Source organism: Budorcas taxicolor, chromosome 14, assembly GCF_023091745.1.
Source record: "Budorcas taxicolor isolate Tak-1 chromosome 14, Takin1.1, whole genome shotgun sequence".
NCBI lineage: Eukaryota > Metazoa > Chordata > Mammalia > Artiodactyla > Bovidae > Budorcas > Budorcas taxicolor.
In genome coordinates, this window is record NC_068923.1 from 89,102,087 (window position 1) to 89,126,482 (window position 24,396).

At 41.7% G+C, this 24,396-nt stretch overlaps 1 protein-coding gene across 1 annotated transcript in view; it reads left to right on the forward strand.

The window, feature by feature from the left end:
- Positions 1–24,396, forward strand: part of CNGB3 (cyclic nucleotide gated channel subunit beta 3) — a 174,904-nt gene that overhangs the window by 113,703 nt on the left and 36,805 nt on the right. Inside the window, exons 12-13 of the mRNA XM_052651974.1 lie at positions 4,513–4,672; positions 6,610–6,707. Coding sequence (XP_052507934.1) covers positions 4,513–4,672; positions 6,610–6,707 — 258 coding nt within the window. The remainder of the gene's footprint in view (positions 1–4,512; positions 4,673–6,609; positions 6,708–24,396) is intronic.

The window sequence follows — 24,396 nt, forward strand, 5'->3', positions numbered from 1 at the left end:
TCAAAACTCAAATCCTACTTCCATGAATGTCAAGGGGCTACTAACCATGATAAGTTCCAGAGGGGAGTTTGAAAGCTCTATATTAGATCAGAAAAAGGAAGCTTCCCAGGAGGTTTCACGGAGGAGAAAATGTCTTTGCAACATCTTAAAAAAACAAATAGGATTCTGTAGTTACAGAGAGATAGTTCAATCAATCAGAAACTATGTGTGAAAGATAGCAATAATAAAGCACCATATACGTTTGACGAAATGGAAGAGTACCAGAACAGCTAGAGTGAAAGACACCTGTAAATAAGGTTAGAGATGTAGTAAGGACATGCAGAGTACATCGTGAGAAACGCTGGACTGGAAGAAACACAAGCTGGAATCAAGATTGCCGGGAGAAATATCAATAACCTCAGATATGCAGATAACACCACCTTTATGGCAGAAAGTGAAGAGGAGCTAAAAAGCCTCCTGATGAAAGTGAAAGAGGAGAGTGAAAAAGTTGGCTTAAAGCTCCACATTCAGAAAACGAAGATCATCACTTCATGGGAAATAGATGGGGAAACAGGGGAAACAGTGTCAGACTTTATTTTGGGGGGCTCCAAAATCACTGCAGATGGTGACTGCAGCCATGAAATTAAAAGACGCTTACTCCTTGGAAGAAAAGTTATGACCAACCTAGATAGCATATTGAAAAGCAGAGACATTGCTTTGCCAACTAAGGTCTGTCTAGTCAAGGCTATGGTTTTTCCAGTAGTCATGTATGGATGTGAGAGTTGGACTGTGAAGAAGGCTGAGTGCCAAAGAATTGATGCTTTTGAACTGTGGTGTTGGAGAAGATTCTTGAGAGTCCCTTGGACTGCAAGGAGATCCAACCAGTCCATTCTGAAGGAGATCAGCCCTGGGTGTTCTTTGGAAGGAGTGATGCTAAAGCTGAAACTCCAATACTTTGGCTACCTCATGCGCAGAGTTGACTCATTGGAAAAGACTTTGATGCTGGGAGAGATTGGGGGCAGGAGGAGAAGGGGACGACAGAGGATGAAATGGCTGGATGGCATCACTGACTCAATGGACGTGAATCTGAGTGAACTCCAGGAGTTGGTGATGGACAAGGAGGCCTGGTGTGGTGTGATTCATGGGGTTGCAAAGAGTCAGACACGACTGAGCGACTGAAATGAACTGAAGGACCAGATAGTTTAAGGACTCTGAATGTTGCAGATGTTGAACTTCATCTTAAGCGCAATGGGCAGTCAGCCAGGGAAGAATTTTGAACAAAGAGATTTATGGAAGATCAATCAAAATGTAAGTTGGAAAGGTTATACTGTTTTAAAGGCTTACCAGGTGGCTCTAGTGGTTTAAAAAAAAAATCTGCCTGCCAATGTAGGAGAAAGAGACACAGGTTTGATCCCTGGGTCAGGAAGATCCCCTGGAGGACGGCATGGCAAGCCACTCCAGTATTCTTGCCTGGAGAATCCCATGGTCAGAGGAGCCTGGCAGGCTAGAATCAATAGTGTTGCAAAGAGTCAGGCACAACTGAAGCCGCTTAGCATGCATGCATGCATACTGTTTTAAAATATAGGTTTTATTATCATTTACAGATGGTGAGAGCAACAGGAGACTGTCGACACTGTAAAGATAGCCTGTTATACAAATAGATCCAGGAGTGGATGGTCACTCCTTTCCTAGAGGGCTACTTAAGAGGGAACCAGGAAAGGAACTGGTCAAGCAGGTAACAGCTCTTAAGATCAGCAAGTTTGTATCATTTCAACAGCCTCTGGAGTATAGTGACTCTCTCAGTGGCCTGGCGCTTCACCCTGAGGCAACTGGGGCAGGTGGAGAGTAGCCTGGAATATGAGAGCCAGTGAAGAAGGCTCTGAAGTCAGGGCTCAGGGTTGGCTATTCTGCATGTGAAAGGAGCTCTCCCAGGAGAGTTGTCTGCAATCTTTGTGCGCTCAGTCATGTCCTACTCTTTGCAACCCCATGGACGGTAGCCCACCAGGCTCCTCTGTCCATGGAATTTTCCAGGCAGGAAATGCTCGAGTGAGTTGCCATTTCCAGCTCCGGGGGATCTTCCCAATCCAGGGATGGAACCCACATCTCTTGCGTCTCCTGCATTGGCAGGCAGGTTCTTTACCACTGTGCCACCTGGCTTAGCTAACTCTGGGAGGGATAGTCCAAGAAATCAAAGCATCAAAATACAAAAAATAAAAAAGTACAGTGAATATACGCCACTTCAACCTGAACATGGTAATTGAGTAGACAGAGAGATTGTAAAGGAAACTCTATTTAGAAAATATTTCAGTTTGGAAGATGAACACTATGCAGTTAAAAACTATGAGTATAAATTATCAGAATCTTAATGCTTGGGGAGACACATTAACAGTCATTGAAAATAGGAAGTTTGTTTATAGAGAAAGGCAATTAATTTGAATATAAATGCAACTAATTTGAATATAAATGGCAAAGATCATATTATTTTATAACTTCTAAAATCTATGTGAAGTAGCCAGATCTCCTTCAGTATCTTCTCAGTTTTGCAGTTGAGACAACTCTAGTTTGAGGAGATTAAAAAGTATCCCAAATTCATACATGTAATTCAGAAGTCCTAAGATAAGACCATATAATATCAATAAAAAATAATAAAATCTGGCCTATTTAGCAGTAACTATGTTCAAGGCAATTCTTACAAGATTAAAAGACTATGTCCACCTCCAGTTAAAATTCCATTCAAAGTGGTCTTTGGACTATGAGTAGAAGCATCACCTGAGAAATTCGGAATTCAGGCATCACCCCAAAACTACTGGGTCAGAATTTGCATTTTAATAGTATCTTCAGAAGATTCATATGCATATGAAAGTTTGAAAGAGCTGCTTTTTACCCCACACCACACCTGCCTGTACATTGACTGTGAGGTTCCAACAGGATCAACGAGAACCACCAAGCCACTAAGAAATGTAGTAGAGCCGAAAAGAAAGCTTGAGAAAGGAGATGGAGATTCGCGCCTTGACTCTCACAGTGAATAAAAGATGCTGAGAAGAACAGAAACAAAAGTCAGGAAGTCCTGAACAAAATCTCCTCTGATTCAGAATTCCCACATATAACCATACCAAGAACTGCACCCTAATAATCACATCACATTTTAACTGCAATATTCTATTCTCGCATACAGCTCATAGAGACTGACATTTTCCTCCTCCAATCTGGAACACACATCATAGAATATATGTCTTCTTCACCTGCACCATCAAAATCCAGCCTTGCACATAAAGCATTCAGATTACTGTCACTACAAATCCTCTGCCCTCAACACCAATCGATAAGGCTTTTAATTGTCCTTGGGTCCCAATTTAAAACTCTATTAAATCTCCCAACCCAGCCTCTAATATCCCAATCTCAAGGCCTTAGGTGAGTGGGTAATGTCCATCATTTGTCTAAAATGGCTTGGGAAAAGGGGGTCTAGGAATTGAGGTTGATGATGAATAGCCCTCAAGGGGTAAGTTAGGAACTGGAAAAGGTGTGTCCAGTTGACTCTCTGCATAGCTCCTCAATAGATGCTCCCAACAAGTAGAAGAACCTGTTAACTCTAAAAATGGAAACTGAGGAGGGCATCGCAACAAAAGAGCCATTTTTTATCTAGACCTCAAAGAATGAGTGGTTTTTTCCATAAGCAGAAAAGGCTCAGCTACTAGAATGAATGAGCGAAGTCTTCAGAGTGTGAAAGCGAGGCCCAGGTTTTCCTCCCTATTATAAACCCACAGTCAAAGCAAATTTACAACCACTCGCTTCTCTCTATGTGAGAGGAAGAGTCGGGCTATATATCTTTTTTGTGCTGAGACCTTAAAGATCAGCTTTTAACCTAGAGTGGGTTTTTATGGCTGAGTTATAAACATCCAAGAACTAAAACCTGACAGTTCCTTAAGTATTGTCACGTCTGTAGATGATGCTTCAGTCATTTCTGCACATTTCAGCTTCTGCTGAATACTCTGCCTTAAGCATGATGAGATTTGATTTCATCTGTCTAAACAACACAAAGGGAAGTACAGAGGTTGCAGTTTCATGATGAATTGAGTCCATATAGCCAGCCACACTGCAAAATCTGTGAAGGATGCTTGCAAAACGAGATTCACCGAAATGGACTAGCCATTCTGCTATGTAATTAATTGCTTAACTTTCTTCACACATTTCTTGCATAAGCATAAGCTATATATTTTTAAAATATCAACTAACATCTTTGCAGTAGTATACAAGCTTGCAAAGAAGAACGTGTGCAGTCACATGCATTGTGAGACTGAATCCTCACAAAAGTCTCACATGGTAGGTAAAACAGGTTCTATTGTCCTAACTGGGTCAGAAAGGATATGATTTGTCCAATATCTTATCAGCAGGACCCAGTATCGGTGTGTTAAAAGATCAGGTAGTCAGCATTGGAATGGACTGTGTCATGTGAGAACTCTTAATTCAACTGGGCTTATAGTAACTCTTCCACCTCCTCCGCTGAATGTGGAGTAACCGTATTTGTGGTTTTAGATGCAAGATGTAATTGGAGCAGCTACAGCCAATCAGAACAACTTCCGCATCTGCATGGATCATACCATTGCCTATATGAATACTTATTCCATTCCTAAGATTGTGCAGAATCGGGTCCGGACTTGGTATGAATATACGTGGGCCTCTCAAAGAATGCTGGGTAAGCATTGCAAATTACTGATTAAGTCCCTGTAAACCGTGTCCCATAATGAAAATCCTATAAGGCAGCAGCAGAGACTAATAGGATCTGAACAAAAGATTGGGAAACAACTAAATAATCTTTAAAGCACTCACTTAATTCCATGGGATTTTTTTCTCAAATCAGACATAACTTACTGATTATGCAAATCCTGGAAGGTTTGCTAAATTTTCTTTAGTGTCCAACAGATGCTAGATATTACACACATTACCTCATCTAATCTTCACCCAGAAAAATGGGGAATATTAGGTGTTACCAACCCCCTTTTAGGAGACAAGGAAATGGAGGCTCCTAACTGAAAAAAAAAAAAAATGGCCAAGGGCACAGAGCCAGCAAATGGCCTAAACTGAGCTCAGACGTGCACCTGCTCTCCAAACTCTTGCTCTCTCTGCAATATCATCCTCTTCCCAGAGCTCAGCGCTCAGCAGCGATCTTTTAGGCCACACTCAGCTACAGGTCTCTACCAGGAGACCCTTAATCATTCATGGTGTCTACTGTTAGTACCACAGCACTGGAGGTAAAAATAACATTTACTAAAAGATATAAAGTAAGTTAAAGATAATGTGCTACTTAACAATAATCAGATTCAACTTTTAGTTTGCACCTCACCCTATAAAAATAAGAACTGGTGCTACTGAGAAGTCAAAAAGGCTACTGCCTTCAGAATGCAAATTGCAGTGTGATTCCCAAATCACGAAAGTTCCCAAAAAGCAGGTAAGAACCACTGGTTGTTGATGGTTTTCTTCTCCTCTCTGCTGGTCTTAAAAGATACCAACCACAGGTTTAGAACATCTTCCTGAATCTAAATGACAAAAATCAAACCTTTTCCTGCTGCTGCTAAGTCTTTTCCTAAGCACCCACAAATATTCCAGAGGGCGTCTCATGCAGGGGGAGGAACAGGGAGAGAAAGGGTAGCAGACCCCTTCCTTCTTTTCCTGTGGACCCTGCTCCAAACCCTCAGCTTAGGAAGGACCTAGAGATAAGCAGCCCTTGGAAACAAAGAGCTGTGTTTTTATAGGAAGGATTTTCATATTTAGAATATGAATCAATATTTGAATATTGATTTGAATATTTGAAAATATTCAAATTTCAATATTTGAATCAAAATTAGACAGCATGGATTTTTTTTTTTCTAAATGGATGTAAGAAAACATCACACATAATCAACTCTCAGAAACCAGTACTATACTATCGACCAAGAATGGGTAGTCTTGTTCATAGACCATTTTATCAGCCTAAAGGCCCATCATTTAATTCACAGGTAGAGAAATCTTTAATGTATTCACACAGTTCATTGAGTAAATAAGCAAGGAAATAACAATCGTTTGAATTTGCTCACTTAATACATTTGTTCTTTAGATTCCGCTCCCAGCTCAGCCACTCACCACTTACACAGAAACAAGTCACTTAACACTCTTTTGCTCTGAGTTTCACTTGCCCTTTCTTCTTTCCAGAAAGCAGGAATGAACATACTTAGGGTTGTCCCAAGTGTCCAATAAGATCATGACAGACCTCTGTAAGCCGCGTGGTACTCGTTATACTCATTTTTCTTTGCCATCCCTAGGATGTTAGGGCTGTGGGATCAGAAGATGGGAACCAGATCCTTTTCCCACCCCAGTTTGTTCACTTGCCTTGGCCCCATCCTCTCTAAACTTTATATCTAAAGTTTCAGAGAGCACAAAGTTCCGGAATTAGTCAGAACTGTCGTGTCGCCAATAGTGAAAATACGTTTCTTTTCCATTGTGATGGGTATGCGAAAATATAGACAGTGGTGCAGCTGTTTATTTACAAAACAGGAGTTGGCATTTTGATTCTGTTATTGTTTTAATGTTTCCTGAACTTCGGTATTGTTTATTAATGACTCTTCTTTGTGGGTCGATGTGTTTATCTCTATGAAGATGAGTCCGATCTCCTTGAGACGCTGCCGACCACCATGCAGCTCGCCCTCACTGTTGACGTCAACTTCGGCGTCATCAGCAAAGTCGACTTGTTCAAGGCAAGTGCTTCTCCAGTGCGTAGGAAGGCAACGCATCAATCTCCCGATAAATATCAAAGCTCTCCCTGAATACAGCATTTATGATTTTTTGCCCTATTTTTAATAAGATGAAAGTTATCTGGAGACTTTATGTGAAATTAGAGTCGAATAAACTATGAGTCTCTCTTCAGCAGATGACTTATTCTTTAGCAGTCTCTCTCCTAATTGGTGTCAAAGAAGAAGGGCTCTTCTGGCATTAATTTAAATATAATTAAATTCTACAGCTCTATGTCTTTGCTACTAAGCACGTCATTTCCCATTTACGAATATGCCTCGGCAATGCATGACAATCAGGCCCCAGATTAGCTCTGGATTGGCCTGACAATCAGAGAATCAGCGCCTAATTATGTCTCCAATACAAATGATTTGGATTCAAACGTTTTACATGGCCAAATTCAAATGTAGAGGTCTTTTTTGTAAAGAAAAAAATGTACAGCAAAGAAATTTTAATGTTTTGAATGTTTCTAATTTTCCTTTTCTTAATGCATTATATTACATGTAAGTGTCTTTCACCTAACACTTATTCTGTGTGGGGCACTCACTGATTCATCTGTTTAGTTAACTCATTCAACAAACATTTATTCAATTCTTACTTAAATGTTCCCGGCACCATTTTAACTACTAGGAATTCGGTGGTTAAAAAAAAAATACTTGCACACATGGAGCTTAAATTTCGAAAGAGAGGAGTGAAAAAGCAATATAGAACATGTGTGGAGGTGATAATGCTAGGGACAGAATTAAGCAGGTTAAGGAGAGTGAGGATGGTATTGGCCGTGAAAAGTTTGCTCTAGGGAAGTGCAACTGAGTACTGGGGCAGAGGACTGCAGGAAGCAAGGGCGTGAGCAAGCAGGCACTGCGAGCAGGGAAGGAGGGACAGACGGAGAGGGTGCCCGGCAGGAGGACGGGCAAGATGAAGCTCTGGTCTGCGAGGCTAAAGGCAGAGTGATGTGCAGCAAGAGGAGCCAGAGGAGAGGAAAACCCGGAATGATCAGCCAGGGCGAGTTAATGGAGGGCTTTGGAGGCTGTGGCGTAAACTTCAGGTTGTCCTCTGAGATGCAGAAACCACTGAAGATCTTGAGCAGAAGGTGACCTACTTGAGATCTTTTTGAAAGGGATTTTTCCTGCTGTCTGGAGAATAGACCACAGAAGCAAATACGGACGTCAGGGAAGCCAAGAAAGGATCACCATCTATAGGGATAATGGTGCTCAGACCCAGAGTAGTTGGAGCAGTTTGTGTGTGTGTGTGTGTGTGTGTGTGTGTGTGATCAGTCGCTCAGTCGTCCAACTCTTTGTGACCTCATGCAGCAGAGTTAAGAAGTGGCCTAATATTGGATGCATTCAAAGAAAGAGCCTATAGTTTTTGCTGTTTGATTGTGTGAAGAGAGAAAAGAAATCAAGGATAATTTAGGATTTAAGCTGAGGGACAGTAAGAACAAAGATGCCATTTGCAAAATAGGAAATTTTAAAGCAAGCATAGAGGGAGAAAGATGGAAATAGACTGGAGATGTGTTAGTGTGAGGTGAGAACCAGAATTCAGATGGCATGTCATCTAGGCAGTTTGATAAATAAATCTGAGTTCAGAGGAGAGGTCCAAGCTGGAGCCATAAATTTGGGCAAATCAATATACTGATGGATTTTAAGCTCAGGACTAGATATGATCCCCTATTATGTAATCCACACAGAAAGATATGACTTGAAAATAGGTGAAAGACACTTTTGCGTAAAAGATGAAGAATCAGACACTATCCTGAAATGGTTAAGCAGGGTCACTCTCGATATTAGCTTAACCCAGGACTGCATGAAACAAGAGATAGATCAGTATCCTAGACCCTTCTCTTGGGTGATATGTCCTGTTCTAAATTTCCACAAGGATTTGAATGAAGATATAAACCATGTGATTTTCAAATTGGCAGATGAAACAAAGCAAGAGGAATAGTTATAAATGTGTTAGATGACTAAACTTAAAATTAACTGAATACTTAGAAACAATGAGCAAAACCAAGATTAATTTCCATAGGCATAAAAGAAAAATCCTGAGTTTAGTCCTAAAATTATAAAAGAGCAGTAGTTTTATAACAATTTTTTTAATACCTGGGAGTTTTAGTTGACCTCAAGCTACATGTGAGTCAATAGAGTTATATACAATATTGCCCTAAAATTTAACCTAATAAGAGTTTTCTTGTTTATTGCAACTACATTTCTTTTAACATATATGGTAAATAACCAGTTTTAAGAAGTGAAGTGAAAGTCACTCAGTCGTGTCTGACTTTTTGCAACCCCATGGACTATACAGTCCATGGAATTCTCCAGGCCAGAACACTAGAGTGGGTAGCCTTTCCCTTCTCCAGGGCATCTTCCCAACCCAGGGATCAAATCCACGTCTCCTGTAGTGCAGGCAGATTCTTTACCAGCTGAGCCAAAAGGGAAGCTCAGTTTTAAGAAGGACTTTGACAAATTAGAGTATCTTTCAGGGGATAAGAAGTATGGATTGAGTAGAAGAGAACCAAGAAGATAGCAAAAGAATGATTTTAGAAACAAAATTATTCTATAATGGTACAAATCAGACCAATGACTGCTTATAATTGGGAGTGGGTAAGAAGATATTAACTATGAGAAGACATGAGGGAATTTTATGGAGTGATAGAAATTTTTTGTCTTACTAGGGAAGTGCCACAATGTCATTTGTCAAAATTGATCTGTCCTTTAAAATTTATATATTTTGCAGCATATAAATTATTCTTCAGTTAAAAAAAGAATGGCTTCAAAAGAAAATGTATAGATGCTAGGATATTTAGTTATTGGGAAAATTAATTCAAGAGCAGCAGTGGTTACATAGAGTAATGTTTGTTAAATGAACAAGGAATAACGTTTACTCCCTATTTCGGCAAAATAACACTCAACTGTAAACCCCATTTCTAAGCTGCAGATACATCTACTGGAATAAACATTCTTGGAGAAAAAGGCTTGGTCCTAATGGTCTTGATCCCCACAGGAGGAGTCTTAGGAGGAAAGAGAGAGGACGGGAGGGAAGGTGCCCTGGAGTCAATTCCTGGAGATTTTAGAATGTAGTTTCCTAATTGTAAAGCAGTTTCCAATTTCTAGTACAAGCGCCACAGTGGAAGCTCTGGTGAAGGAGAAGCATCATGGAATGCGTTCAGTTTTCTGATTTTCTATCAGGGAGACTAGGAAGGGGATTTCTACCTTGGTTAACAGGTGCCTGTAAATAAATCGTTTTCAAGCTGCAGCTTGCAATTCATTCGGGGATCATGAATTCAATTAAATGGGTCATAACCAACATATAAAATAGACAAGAAAATATCAGAGCACTACACACATAAATAAGGGTAAGCATTATACTACAGAATTTTTGTTTCTGTACTGGAGTGGGTTGCTACTTCCTTCTCCAGGATCTTCCCTGATCCAGGGATCGAACTCAGGTCTCCCACATAGCAGGCAGACGCTTTAACCTCTGAGCCACCAGGGAAGTTATACATGTACATATCTATGGGCTTTCCAGATGGCGCTAGTGGTAAAGAATCTGCCTGCCAAAGCAGGAGACGTAAGAGACGCGCGTTCAATCCCTGGGTCGGGCAGGTCCCATGGAGGAGGGTAAGGCAACCCACTCCGTATTCCTGCCTGGAGAATCCCATGGACAGAGGAGCGTGGTGGCTATGGTCCATGGGGTCAGACACCAATGAGTGACTTTCACATCAATGACTGGCTTAATTGAGACCAAGTGAGAACAACCAGAGCTATGTTTAAGAAAACAAAACCTTTAACTGATACACCGATGACTTTTACAGAATTATCTCTGACTTGGGAAGTTATCAGTTTCCAGCCTCAAAGTTATTTTTCTTTGGTTTTTGCATATATTTTTGGAAACCCATAAAATCAACAATATCTGATTGAGAAAAAAAGATTAGATCGTCACATGTTGCTACCATTATTCATAAACATAGATTCATTCTTCCCTGACATTTCCATTAAAGATGTAGTTCCTTCCAGAAAAAACCCATTTCTATTTATATTTCTGTTAAATGAAAAAAGTTATCTTTTTCCCTAAAGCCAGTGAAGTAGAAAATAAGCAGGTATGGAAAAATTCCTAAATTTATTTCTTTTCTAAATCTTACGAAGACAATCTTTGTAGCTGACACAAATTTGTTATTTCCCTAGGGAGGAAACAGACTGACTAGGGAATCCTACACCCTTAGCTCATAAATTATACCCAGTTGACGCGTCGCTTCTCATTCAGTCAGAGTTCACTGAGAGTCACCTCTGCCCTCGAGGGTCGGAGGCACAAGAGAAAACCCTTGTGTCCACCAGGCGGCTTCGGAGTGAAAAGGGGGCAGCTTCGGAGTGAAAAGAGGGTGGCTCCCAGGCAGCAGCCTTGTTGTCACTCGTTAGGACCAGAGCATGTGGCAACAGCTAGGCAGTCTAGAAAGATCAGATGAAGGCAGGCCAAGGCATGCGGGCCCAATCCTGCAGGCCAAGGAAGCTGGAAAGGAGGAAACCAACATCACAGATTTCAGTTTTACAAAGACAAGAAATGGGGATACTTGGAATAGAACAGAACATCCAGGGATAACAAAAAAAAAGTGACTGTCAACTGTTTAACAACCTCCATATCTTGAATTCTCCCTGAAAATGGATCTTCCATATCTTTAAAAGGCCAGCAGGCAGGAACAGAGAGAAAAAGAGAGAGAGTTCGTGCACGCACACACACACACACACACACACACACACACAGGTACACACGTACACACACACAGAAGGACACCAGGACTGGGAGCTGGCGGGCATGCTTTGTGTCTTTCCAATCTTCAGGATTAGGGTAAATTAAAAGTACTTGAAAATCACTTAATTCACAAATACCTAGTGTAAGATGCCCTAAAGAATACTTTGTGCAAAGAGCTGGACGTGACTGAGCGACTGAGCTGAAAGAATACTTTTAAGTTTGTATCTTGAATCTTCAATCAGAAATTTCACAAGGACTTTTCTCCACTTTGTAAATGTGTGAAGGGATGCAGATGTGGTAGAATTTGTTTGCAATGTAGCACCAGAAAATGAGTCTATGCTAAATAAATTAGAATAAACTAACAAATTAGAATAAACTCGTTTCAGCTTTTCCAAAGATATGTGTCTGTTGCTTTAATTGTGCATTGTATTCAGTTTTTAAAAGGACAGTTCAGTTCAGTTCAGCCACTTAGTCATGTCCAACTCTGCAGCCCCATGGACTGCAGCATGCCAGGCCTCGCTGTCCATCACCAACTCCCGGAGTTTAGTGAAACTCATGTCCATCGAGTTGGTGATGCCATCCAATCATCTCATCCTCTGTCGTCCCCTTCTCCTCCCACCTTCAATCTTTCCCAGCATCAGAGTCTCTTCAAATGAGTCATTTCTTTGCATCAGGCAGCCAAAGGATTGGAGTTTCAAGTTCAACATCAGTCCTTCCAATGAATATTCAGGACTGATTTCCTTTAGGATGGACTGGTTGGATCTTCTTACAGTCCAAGGGACTCTCAAGAGTCTTCTCCAACCCCACAGTTCAAAAGCATCAATTCATCAGCACTCAGTTTTCTTTATATTCCAATGCTCACATCCACACATGACTCCTGGGAAACCCATAGCCTTGACTAGACGGACCTTTGTTGGCAGTCATGTCTCTGCTTTTTAATATGCTGTCTAGATTGATCATAACTTTCCTTCCAAGGAGTAAGCATCTTTTAATTTCATGGCTGCAGCCACCATCTGCAGTGATTTTGGAGCCCCCCCAAAATAAAGTGTGTCACTGTTTCCATTGTTTCTGCATCTATTTCCCATGAAGTGATGGGACTGGATGTCATAATCTTAGTTTTCTGAATGTTGAGTTTTAAGCCAACTTTTTCACTCTCCTCTTGCACTTTCATCAAGAGGCTCTTTAGCTCTTCTTCAATTTCTGCCATAAGGGTGGTGTCATCTGCATATCTGAGGTTATTGATATTTCTCCCGGCAATCTTGATTCCAGCTTGTGCTTCATCCAGCCAGGCATTTCCCATGATGTACTCTGCATATAAGTTAAATAAGCAGGGTGATGTTATACAGCCTTAACGTACTCCTTTCCCCATTTGGAACCAGTCTGTTGTTCCATGTCCACTTCTAACTTTTGCTTCCTGACCTGCATACAGGTTTCTCAAGAGGCAGGTCAGGTGGTCTGGTATGCCCATTGAAGAATTTTCCACAGTTTGTGGTGACCCACACAGTCAAAGGCTTTGGCATAATCAATAAAGCAGAAGTAGATGTTTTTCTGGCACTCTCTTGCTTTTTCGATGATCCAACCAATGTCAGCAATTTGATCTCTGGTTCCTCTGCCTTTTCTAAATCCAGCTTGAACATCTGGAAGTTCACAGTTCACGTATTATTGAAGTCTGTCTAGGAGAATTTTGAGCATTACTTTGCTAGCATGTGAGATGAGTGCAACTGTGCGGTAGTTTACTTTGGCATTGCCTTTCTTTGGGATTCAAATGAAAACTGACCTTTTCCATTCCAAAGAACAACGTGCTTGTATTTCTTTCCTTTTAACCTTGTGAAATTTGTTTATTTACTAGGGAAACAGCGAGTGTCCTAATACTTTAATGAAAGTAATGTAAGTCATGCTGGAGCATCACAAATTACAATACGGACAGTGTTCCATGAAAGTGGTCCATGCTGCCCCGGATCTTTCATTCCCGGGGCTGTCACCATATACCTTGCTGGACCCGATTGTCTTATGGCCCCTGTATTAGGGTACTCCCGAGAATCAGCCTGCCAACGGTGGAGATGCAGGAGATTCAGGTGGTCCCTGGGATGGGAAGATCCCCTGGAGAAGGAAATGACAGCACACTCCAGCACTCTTGCCTGGAGAATCCCATGGCGGGCTGCAGTCCAGGGTGTCTCAGAGTTGGACACGACTGGACAGGGGATTTATTTTAAAGAAGGGCTCATGTAATCATGAGGACCGACAGATCCAAAACCTGCAGGACAGGTCAGCTTGTTGGAAACCCTGGAAAGTGTTACTGTTGCAGCTCAAATCCAAAGGCCATCTGGAGGCAGATTGCCCTGCTCCTCGGGGAACTTTAGACTTTTTTCTCTGAAGGCCTTCAGTTTATTGGATGAGGCCAACCCACATAATGGAGTGGACCTTGCTTTGTGTGCATGCATGCTACGTTGCTCAGTCGTGTCCAACTCTTTGTGACCCCATGAACTGTGGCCCGCCAGGCTCCTCTGCTCATGGGATTCTCCAGGCAAGAGTCCTGGAGTGGGTTGCCATGCCCTCCTCCAGGGGATCTTCCCAACCCAGGAATCAAACTCTTATCTCTTATGTCTCCTGCATTGTCAGATGGGTTCTTTACTTCTCAAAAATCATAGCTACTGTTTATTGGGTTCTGATTGTACTATATTATCTTCTTTGCTCTCTTCTCTCAGTTAATTCTCACAGCAAGTCTCTGAGAAAAGTTTTATGACCCCTCATTTTACAGAAAGTAGAAACTATTTACCTGACTGAGGCCAAAGAGCGGGAAGCAAATTTTTACTGCACAGGCTACAGTCTTAGCAGCTCGGTGATGAGACCTTTCAGCTCCCCACCAGCCCTGTCTAGATAAGTGGTAAGATGCTGAGAAGTGTCCCCAGAGTCAAAAAACAGCAACATAGCATCCTGCGGTGAATGTCACAGACTTAGACTCAGCACATCGATTAGTTTCACACCAGACACCTAAATGTGCACACTCTTTGCTACTCTCCTACTAAGACCTTGTAGCTCATACGGTTTTCCCCCTCTTGTTCAAAGCAGGTAGAACTAAAGTCACAGAATTTCACTAAAACTTTGCTTCAATTAATTGTGGTGAATTAGTAAGATTTGCCCCTTCGACATGGGGTGATCAGAGTTTCCAAAGAGCTTCGAGATGAATAGTCATTTTTTGACTTTTTTTTTCCCCACAAAAATGGGTCTCTTTTTCCAGCCCAAACTCAAGTATTAAGCTAATAAGGAGTGATTCATTCCTATGAGGTTGGACAATTTCCCTTCCTATCTGTTGATTTATTACTTTTGTATTGATTTTTAAATATGTTTTATCAAATTAAATGCTAGGGAAATCACATTTCGTGTCCACCACTAAATTACCAAAAATGGGAGAAAATTTAGTGAAAGTTCTGTTGCGCCACCTAGTGTGTAGAATTAAGATTGCATTCTTTAGAAACTGAAAAAGAGCCCCCTGCTTATTGGTACGGAGAGGGCAATGGCACCCGACTCCAGTACTCTTGCCTGGAAAATCCCATGGACGGCAAAGCCAGGTGGGCTACAGTCCATGAGGTCGCTAAGAGTCGAACACAACTGAGCGACTTTCCTTTCACTTTTCACTTTCATGCATTGGAGAAGGAAACGGCAACCCACTCCAGTGCTCTTGCCTGGAGAATCCCAGGGACGGGGGACCCTGATGGGCTGCTGTCTGTGGGGTCGCACAGAGCCGGACACGACTGAAGCGACTTAGCAGCAGCAACAGCTTGTTGGTAGGACTTCCTGGATCGGCTTCCCTGATAGCTCAGCTGGTAAAGAATCCACCTGCAATGCAAGAGACCCCGGTTGGATTCTTGGGTCGGGAAGATCCCCTGGAGAAGGGAAAACCTGCCCACTCCAATGTTCTGGCCTGGAGAATTCCATGGACTGTATAGCCCATGGGGTCGCAGAGAGTCGGACACAACTGAGTGACTTTCGCTTTCCCAGATGGAGCGGTGGTGTCCATCTGCCAGTGCAAGAGACACAGACGCGTGAGCTCCATCCCTGGGGTGGGAAGACCCGGGAGCAGGAAATGGCAACCCACTCCAGAATTCTCGCCTGGAAAATTCCATGGGCGTCCAGCAGTTTGCAAAGAGCTGGACACGGCTGAGCACACAGAGCCCCAGCTCCAAGGTAGGAAAGAAAGACACCAAACTGGAATCGGAGGTGCCACGGGCCTGTCAAGGAAAGCGCGAAGCGTTTCACCGCCTGCTGCTCCGGCAACAATGCGGACCGCTTCCCAAACAGGACCCCTCAGGGGCGGCTGGGACCCTCCTAGTGCGGCAAGCAGAGCCTGGGAAGGCTGTGACGTCAGAGGCAGGAAGCACACGGAGACGGGTTTGGTCCGTGAGTGACAGACTGCGCCAGGGGTGGGATGGGAAAGGCACTGTTATTTCTTCCCTTCACCCAAGGGTCCACCTGTTCACATATTTCTTCCCAGGGGCCTAAAATCAGAGCATTGCAGGAGGCTTACTACTTTTCATTTTTAACTTTATGTTTAACCACGGTGGTATTAGTAACACTGTTGCTGCTGCTGCTGCTGCTAAGTCGCTCTAGTTGTGTCCGACTCTGTGTGACCCCATAGATGGCAGCCCACCAGGCTCCGCTGTCCCTGGGATTCTCCAGGCAAGAACACTGGAGTGGGTTGCCATTTCCTTCTCCAATGCATGAAAGTGAAAAGTGAAAGTGAAGTCGCTCAGTCGTGTCCGATTCTCATCAACCCCATGGACTGCAGCCTGCAAGCTCCTCCGTCCATGGGATTTTCCAGGCAAGAGTACTGGAGTGGGGTGCCATTGCCTTCTCCAAATACTGTTGCTAGACTTGTTGAAAGTATTCTGACATTGAGCTTTTAACCCAGATGAACTCCACTCAGCTAAATCTGCTGAGCAGTCACTCTGTCTAAAGCACCAGTGTGGTGCCCTCAGACCCTGTGCCCCTGTGGTCACTTCTCCCCACTGCCTCCCAGAAGGTAGGCAAACTTTACATAAACAAGATGACATCCTTGGCTGTTGTGTGATAATTCAGTAACTCAAAACATACAAAGCACTTATATCAATACATCAGGTATAAGTACATTATTCATATATTGTGATTATTATTACTGTCCCTGAGGAATAAAACTGATTCAGCCACAGAGGAGTTTTCACACAGGTAAAACCAGTGTGTGGCCATGCTTAATCCTACGAAGATTGGTTAGATTCATCCTCGGGGTTGCATCCAGCTTGTGACTTCTCATTTTGACTGTGATACTGAGGCTCCTAGAAAAAGAGAATTATTGTTAGTTCTCAGGGAAAGCCTAATGGAAATGACTCTCTTCGTGTTTGCAAATATGAAGTATAGGGTTCTATGTAAGATCACTTAGAACTCAATAAGTTATGCCATCATAATACCTTGCAAATTATTTATCACATTTGACTTTGCTGCTCCCAAAGCTACCAATCAATAACATGACTGGCATAGTCGATAGTATGGGCGACTGGGTTCAGAATTCCTGTCTAGACGTATCACCCATCCCTGGCTTAGTGGGAGCACAGTTTCAGATGGGACAGAGCAAGGCCTCTTATAACAAACAAGGCTGAGTTGAGAAAAGCCTTGAAGATTCTTGCTTATACTTGAGGGTGACTGAAAGTCCCAGCGAGTTATATAGTACTGATAACATCTTGAGTTCTTTTTCAAATAACTTAGGGAGAATGAGCTTAGAAATGAAGAAATCCTTCAAGACTGAGAAGGTTAGCACCCAGAGATAAATTTTACCAACTTGACAATTGTGTTCAGAGTTAGCCGGTATTAAAAGGACTTCCTGCCTATGGGAACATTCATCTAACATATAGCTCATGTGTTGAATAAAAATAGAATTTCTCCCAACTTCATTCAAATCTCCAGGAGCCTTATTCAAATATGAATCCAACTTTATACGGCACTGAACTTCCCATTGTTGAAAAGAGAATACTTTCTAACAACTTCATGATGGATGTCAGGCCTTATTTATTTAGTACCTGGCATGCCCCCTGCCCTGGCAAGACACCGGGGAGATGGAACCACTGTCTTGCCCTGTTGCTCAGAGTGCAGATTAAACAGCGCGCTCCCCCTGCACAGGCCCTGGTGAGTCTTCCTCCGACATATCTTCCACACGTGACCTCAGCTGAAGAGTCAATAGACGTCCTGAGCCTCTGTTCCCTCGCCTAAAATCCAAGAGTGTTGACAATGTGTTCATGAATGTCAGGCCTCACAAGGGAGGTTGAGAGAATTAAACAGATACAAAAAAAAATTAAACAAAAAATATAAGAAGATAAAATGTAATGCAAATGTACGATGAATACATACAAAAGTGAATATTGACACTCTCACAGGTACACTCACTTTGTAGAAAAAGGAACATTTATGAAACAATGGCTGTGTGCTGACTTTCTGAGAATCAGAAATTTTTCCTAATTACTTCTATAAAGGAAATGGAGCTGCATTATAAAGAAAAAAATGCTAACCCTGGGATGTGATTCTTTTAAATCATATGATAATGGAGCAAACTGTATATCAAGAAAATAATCATTTGGCAGGGGAGGGGGAGGAGATAAGTATTCTCAAATACATCATAAGATATAACGGCTTCCTAACACAAATTTTATTTCACTATGAGAGAAAGGAAAGACCTAGTCCTAAATCACAATTGCCTTCAAGGCCAGTGGCAACCTGTCCACAAAGCAATCATTAGGGTCCAGAATCAATTGATGAGGTTTAAGTTGTAGACTTTTTTCCTAACACACAATCGCTATGGCCTATTTACATGAATTAATACATACTTTATGCAAGTATGTTGATAAAAATATATATTTGTAATGGTTCATATATTTTTCTCTGAGGAAATCCAAGACATAAGCTAAAAGCTCTCCTTTTAAGTATTTGGGCATTTCTACTGAGGAAAGCACTAATTGTTTGCTAAGTTACTTTAAGGTTTATCTCCTAGTTTGGTCCAATACTTTCCGTTAATTAGGTTTCTTTATAGTGCTTTCTGCCAGTGAGTTAACCTGAAAGGTAGAAAAGAAAAGATGAAATGTGGTCCCTCTCGAAGAGGATTTTGTTCCTACAAGAAATCCTAGGATGTGTGTTTTACTTTATTTTTACTATTATTAATAAAAGTTAAAGTTGAGGTCTAATCAGTTCTTCGATCCAGTTCCATTCTCCTTTCTCCCTCCCCAGAGGTGGCCACTAAGATAATTTTAAGAACAGCCTTCCAATCCTCGTTTTTATCTTACGTTTTATCTATAAACATCAGTGACTGGCAGTATTATTTTGTTCAGTTTTTTTTCATAGTTGGAGTCATAGTGAACATATTCTATGGCTTGTTTCTGTGCAGAACACATTATTTGTTGAATTCAACCATATGTAGAGAGAGAGAGAACTGGGGTATTGATTTTAACCACTGTATGCTCTTGCAACCTACACATACATCGTCAATACTTTTCTCTGCCCTCAGATTGTGCTTTTCTTGTTTCCAGTCTGTTCAGTACTGAAAATGACACTGCCACATACATCTTTACATTTATGGGATTGTTGCCATAGGAAAACAACACTTCAAATAATTAATCATTCCTATTAACGTAAAACAGTTGGGAATTTTCATCAAAGTTCATTCCAGCAGGAATTGTTTTAGGAATAAAAACTTTATTTTGGCCTCAGTTCAGTTCAGTTCAGTCGCTCAGTCGTGTCCGACTCTTTGCGACCCCATGGACTGCAGCACTCCAGACCTCCCTGTCCATCACCAACTCCCAGAGCCTACTCAAACTCATGTCCATTGAGTCGGTGATGCCATCCAACCATCTCATCCTCTGCCGTCCCCTTCTCCTCCCGCCCTCAATCTTCACCAGCATCAGGGTCTTTTCCAATGAGTCGGTTCTTCGCATCAGGTGGCCAAAGGATTGGAGTTTCAGCTTCAGCATCAGTCCTTCCAGTGAATATTCAGGACTGATTTCCTTTAGGATGGACTGATTGGATCTCTTTGCAGTTCAAGGGACTGCAAGCCTACACATTATATTGTATTTTGGCCTATACATTATAAATGTAAAAGTTAAGGCCAAAAACATCAAATTTCAAATTATGCACATTAAAATAAATGTAAGTAGATTTTTTTAAAGATCTTCTCTTTCTGATCATTTGCAATGCTATTATTCTCCGTGCATGGTAAGTTGTGTCAGTCGTGTCTGACGCTTTGTGACCCCATGGACTGTAGCCCGCCAGGATCCTCTGATCAGGGGATTCTCCAGGCAAGGATACTGAAGTGTGTTGCCATGCCCTGCTCCAGGGAATCTTCCCAATCCAGGGATCAAACCCAGGTCTCCTGCATTACAGGCAGGTTCTTTACCATCTGAGCCACTAGGGAGACCCATTATTCTCCATAAGCACAAAAAATTGAGAGTTACCTTCATTGCAGTGATATTCTAGTCACGCTTAAGCTTTAAGAACTTCCAAATATATTTCTAATGAATTTCCTCTGAAATATTGAAAACACGAACTTCCTTTAGCGGGGGAGATCTTAAAATAAAGTGTTTTTTCCCTAACAGAGTTCTGAGTGATCAGAACACCAATTTCTGAAGTGAAATTTCTCTGAATCAGTGAAAGCATTGAAAGAAATAGAACACTTGAGCCATAGAGTTAGAGAAGCTTTACTGAAAGCAAAATAATAAATTTTAGGAAGAAATTAATGTTTGTCGTTTGCCTTAATAAATATGATAACCTATAAGACATAGTAGGGATAAAGTCAGTATAAGTAAAAATTATACATTTTGCGCTAAGCAAGTATATAACAAAGAAAGAAGCGGCACACTTCTCTCTTCCTCAAAGGACCTTTGCACATCAAAATAAATGCAGATATAAATCACACTCATCAAATGACTCGGCTTTGTCGCCCACATGAGCACCTTCTTCCCACCTCCCCTGTCTCCTGTCTGCACTCCCAGGCAGAAGTAAGCGCCCCCGCCTCTGAAAAGTTTTGTGGGTATGTATATGGCATAACTTACAGCATGATTAACTTTTACCACAAATTACTGTTTTTCTGTTTACTTAAAACATTATTCCCAACAGACTCACTCTATTTCACCTCTGATTGGACCAAGGGCATGGTTCATAGCAGCTTCTCGTCATTACGTGTTGGACTGTGTTAAGAAGGCTTTCTCTCCATTCAAGAGAAGCAAAAGCTATAGCTTCTCAAAGAAATTGTTAAATCCTAGCTTCGAGTTCATCTGAATGCTTCTCACCCATGGCTATTTGAAAATACTTCAATCATAAATCATTAACTTTCCTTATCAGTCAAGCAAGCCTTAGGTGTAAATTTTATATGGATCTAGGTCAAGTGTTTGCTACTGAAATTATTATGGAAACCTATGATTGCTATTGGAGAAGGCAACGGCACCCCACTCCAGTACTCTTGCCTGGGAAATCCCATGGATGGGGGAGCCTGGTAGGCTACAGTCCATGGGGTCAAGAGTCAGACACAACTGACTGACTTCACTTTCACTTTTCACTTTCATACATTGGAGAAGGAAACGGCAACCCACTCCAGTGTTCTTGCCTGGAGAATCCCAGGGACGGTGGAGCCTTGTGGGCTGCCGTCTATGGGGTCGCACAGAGTCGGACATGGTTAAAGCGACTTAGCAGCAGCAGCATGATTGCTAAAGAAATTATTATCCAATCCATGAACTGGGGGTAGATACTTTGCTTTTCTACATGGGATTAATTATCTGAAAATAATACTGTTCCTAAAAAATGGACAGGGACAAGCACAAAAAGAAAGCAGCCACATGCTAACAGTTCTGGGAGGGAAAACTAAAAATATTTGATGAAAGTCAGTTCAGTTCAGTTACTCAGTCTTGTCCGACTCTTTGTGACCCCACTGAATGCAGCACGCCAGGCTTCAATGCCCATCACCAACTGCCGGAGCTTGCTCAAACTCATGTCCATCGAGTCGGTGATGCCATCCAACCATCTCATCCTCTTTCATCCTCTTCTCCTCCTGCCTTCAATCTTTCCCAGCATCAGGATCTTTTCAAATGAGTCAGTTCTTCGCATGAGGTGGCCAAAGTATTGAAGCTTCAGTTTCAGCATCAGTCCTTCCAATGAACACCCAGGACTGATCTCCTTTAGGATGGACTGGTTGGATCTCCTTGCAGTCCAAGGGACTCTCAAGAGTCCTCTCCAACACCACAGTTCAAAAGCGTCAATTCTTTGGTGCTCAGCTTTCTTTGTAGTCCAACTCTCACATCCATACATGACTATTGGAAAAGTCATGTATGTAGCTTAGACTAGACAGACATTTGTTGGCAAAGTAATGTCTTTGCTTTATAATATGCTGTCTAGGTTGGTCATAGCTTTTCTTTCAAGGAGCAAGCGTCTTTTCATGGCTGCAGTCACCATCTGCAGTGATTTTGGAGCCCCAAAAAATAAACTCTTTCACTGTTTCCACTGTTTCTCCATCTATTTGCCATGAAGTGATGGGACCTGATGCCATGATCTTCATTTTCTGAATGTTGAGCTTTAAGCCAACTTTTTCACTCTCCTTTTTCACTTTCATCAAGAGGCTCTTTAGTTCTTCACTTTCTGCCATAAGGATGGTGTCATCTACATATTTGAGGTTATTGATATTTCTCCCGGCAATCTTGATTCCAGTTTGTGCTTCTTCCAGCCCAGCGTTTCTCATGATGTACTCTGCATATAAGTTAAATAAGCAGGGTAACAATATATAGCCTTGACATACTCCTTTTCCTATTTAGAGTCAGTCTGTTGTTCCATGTCCAGTTCTAACTGTTGCTTCCTGACCTGCATACAGATTTCTCAGGGAGCAAGTCAGGTGGTCTTGTATTCCCATCTCTGCAAGAATTTTCCACAGTTTATTGTAATCCACACAGTAAAAGGCTTTGGCATAGTCAAGAAAGCTGAAATAGATGTTTTTCTGGAACTCTCTTGCTTTTTCGATGATCCAATGGATGTCAGCAATTTGATCTCTGGTTCCTCTGCCTTTTCTAAATCCAGCTTGAACATCTGGAAGTTCATGGTTCACAAACTGTTGAAGCCTGGCTTGGAGAATTTTGAGCATTACTTTGCTAGTGTGTGAGATGAGTGCAATTGTGTGGTAGTTTAAGCATTTTTTGGCATTGCCTTTCTGTGGGATTGGAATGAAAACTGACCTTTTCCAGTCCTGTGGCCACGGCTGAGTTTTCCCTGTTTGTTGGCATATTGAGTGCAGCACTTTCACAGCATCATCTTTCAGGATTTGAAATAGCTCAACTGGAATTCCATCACCTCCACTAGCTTCATTCGTATGATGCTTCCTAAGGGCCACTTGACTTTGCATTCCAGGATGTCTGGCTCTAGCTGAATGATCACACCATCATTGTTATCTGGATCATGAAGATCTTTTTTGTACAGTTCTTCTGTGTATTCTTGCCACCTCTTCTTAATATCTTAATAGCTTCTGTTAGGTCCATACCATTTCTGTCCTTTATTAAGCCCATCTTTGCATGAAATGTTCTCTTGGTATCTCTAATTTTCTTGAAGAGATCTCTATTCTTTCCCATTCTATTGTTTTCCTCTATCTCTTTGCATTGATCACTGAGGAAGGCTTTCTATCTCTCCTTGCTATTCTTTGGAACTCTGCATTCAAATGGGAATATCTTTCCTTTTCACCTTTGCCTTTAGCTTCTTTTCTTTTCTCAGCTATTTGTAAGGCCTCATCAAACAATCATTTTTCATTTATTTTTCTTGGGGACCATCTTGATCACTGCCTACTGTACAAGGTCACAAACCTCCATTCATAGTTCTTCAGGCACTCTGCCTATCAGATCAAATCCCTTGAATCTATTTGTCACTTCTACTGTAATGCAATGTAAGGGATTTGATTTAAGTCATACCTGAATGGTCTAGTGGTTTTCCCTACTTTCTTCAATTTGAGTCTGAATTTGGTAATAAGGAGTTCATGATCTGAGCCACAGTCAGCTCCTGGTCTTGTTTTTGTTGGCTGCATAGAACTTCTCCATCTTTGGCTGCAAACAATATAATCAATCTGATTTCAGTGTTGACCATCTGGTGATGTCCATGTGTAGAGTCTTCTCTTGTGTTGTTGGAAGAAGGTGTTTCCTATGATCAGTGTGTTCTCTTGGCAAAACTCTGTTAGTCTTGCCCTGCTTCATTTGTACTCCAAGCGCAAATTTGCCTGTTATTCCAGGTATCTCTTGACTTCCTACGTTTGCATTCCAGTCCCTTCTAATGAAGAGGACTTCTTTTTTGAGTCTTAGTTCTATAAGGTCTTGTAGGTCTTCATAGAATGGTTCGACTTCAGCTTCTTCAGCATTACTGGTTGGGGCATAGACTTGGATTACTATAATATCGAATGGTTTGCCTTGGAAATGAACAGAGATCATTTTGTCATTTTTGAGATTGCACCCAAGTACTGCACTTTGGACTCTTTTGTTGACTATGGGGAGTGGAAAGTCTAATGAAAGTAGAAAATTCAAAATCACTATGTGAGGTGAGATTTTTGGAACATCTACAGATTTTTCTTTAACCTATTTTGTAGATAAATTATTGGTTTCCCTGGTGGTTCAGATGGTAAAGCATCTGCCTGCAATGTGGGAGACCTGGGTTAGTTCCCTGGGTCTGGAAGATCCCCTGGAGAAGGAAATGGCCACTCAGTCCAGTATTCCAGCCTGAAGAATCCCCAGGGACAGAGGAGCCTGCAGGTTACATTTCATGGGGTCGCCAAGAGTTGGACTCGACTCAGTGACTAAGCACACACACACATAGATAAATTATAATTATTTAGACAAAGAACAAATATAGACAGATTTTCAAACAAATCAAATTTGTTTCTTACACTAC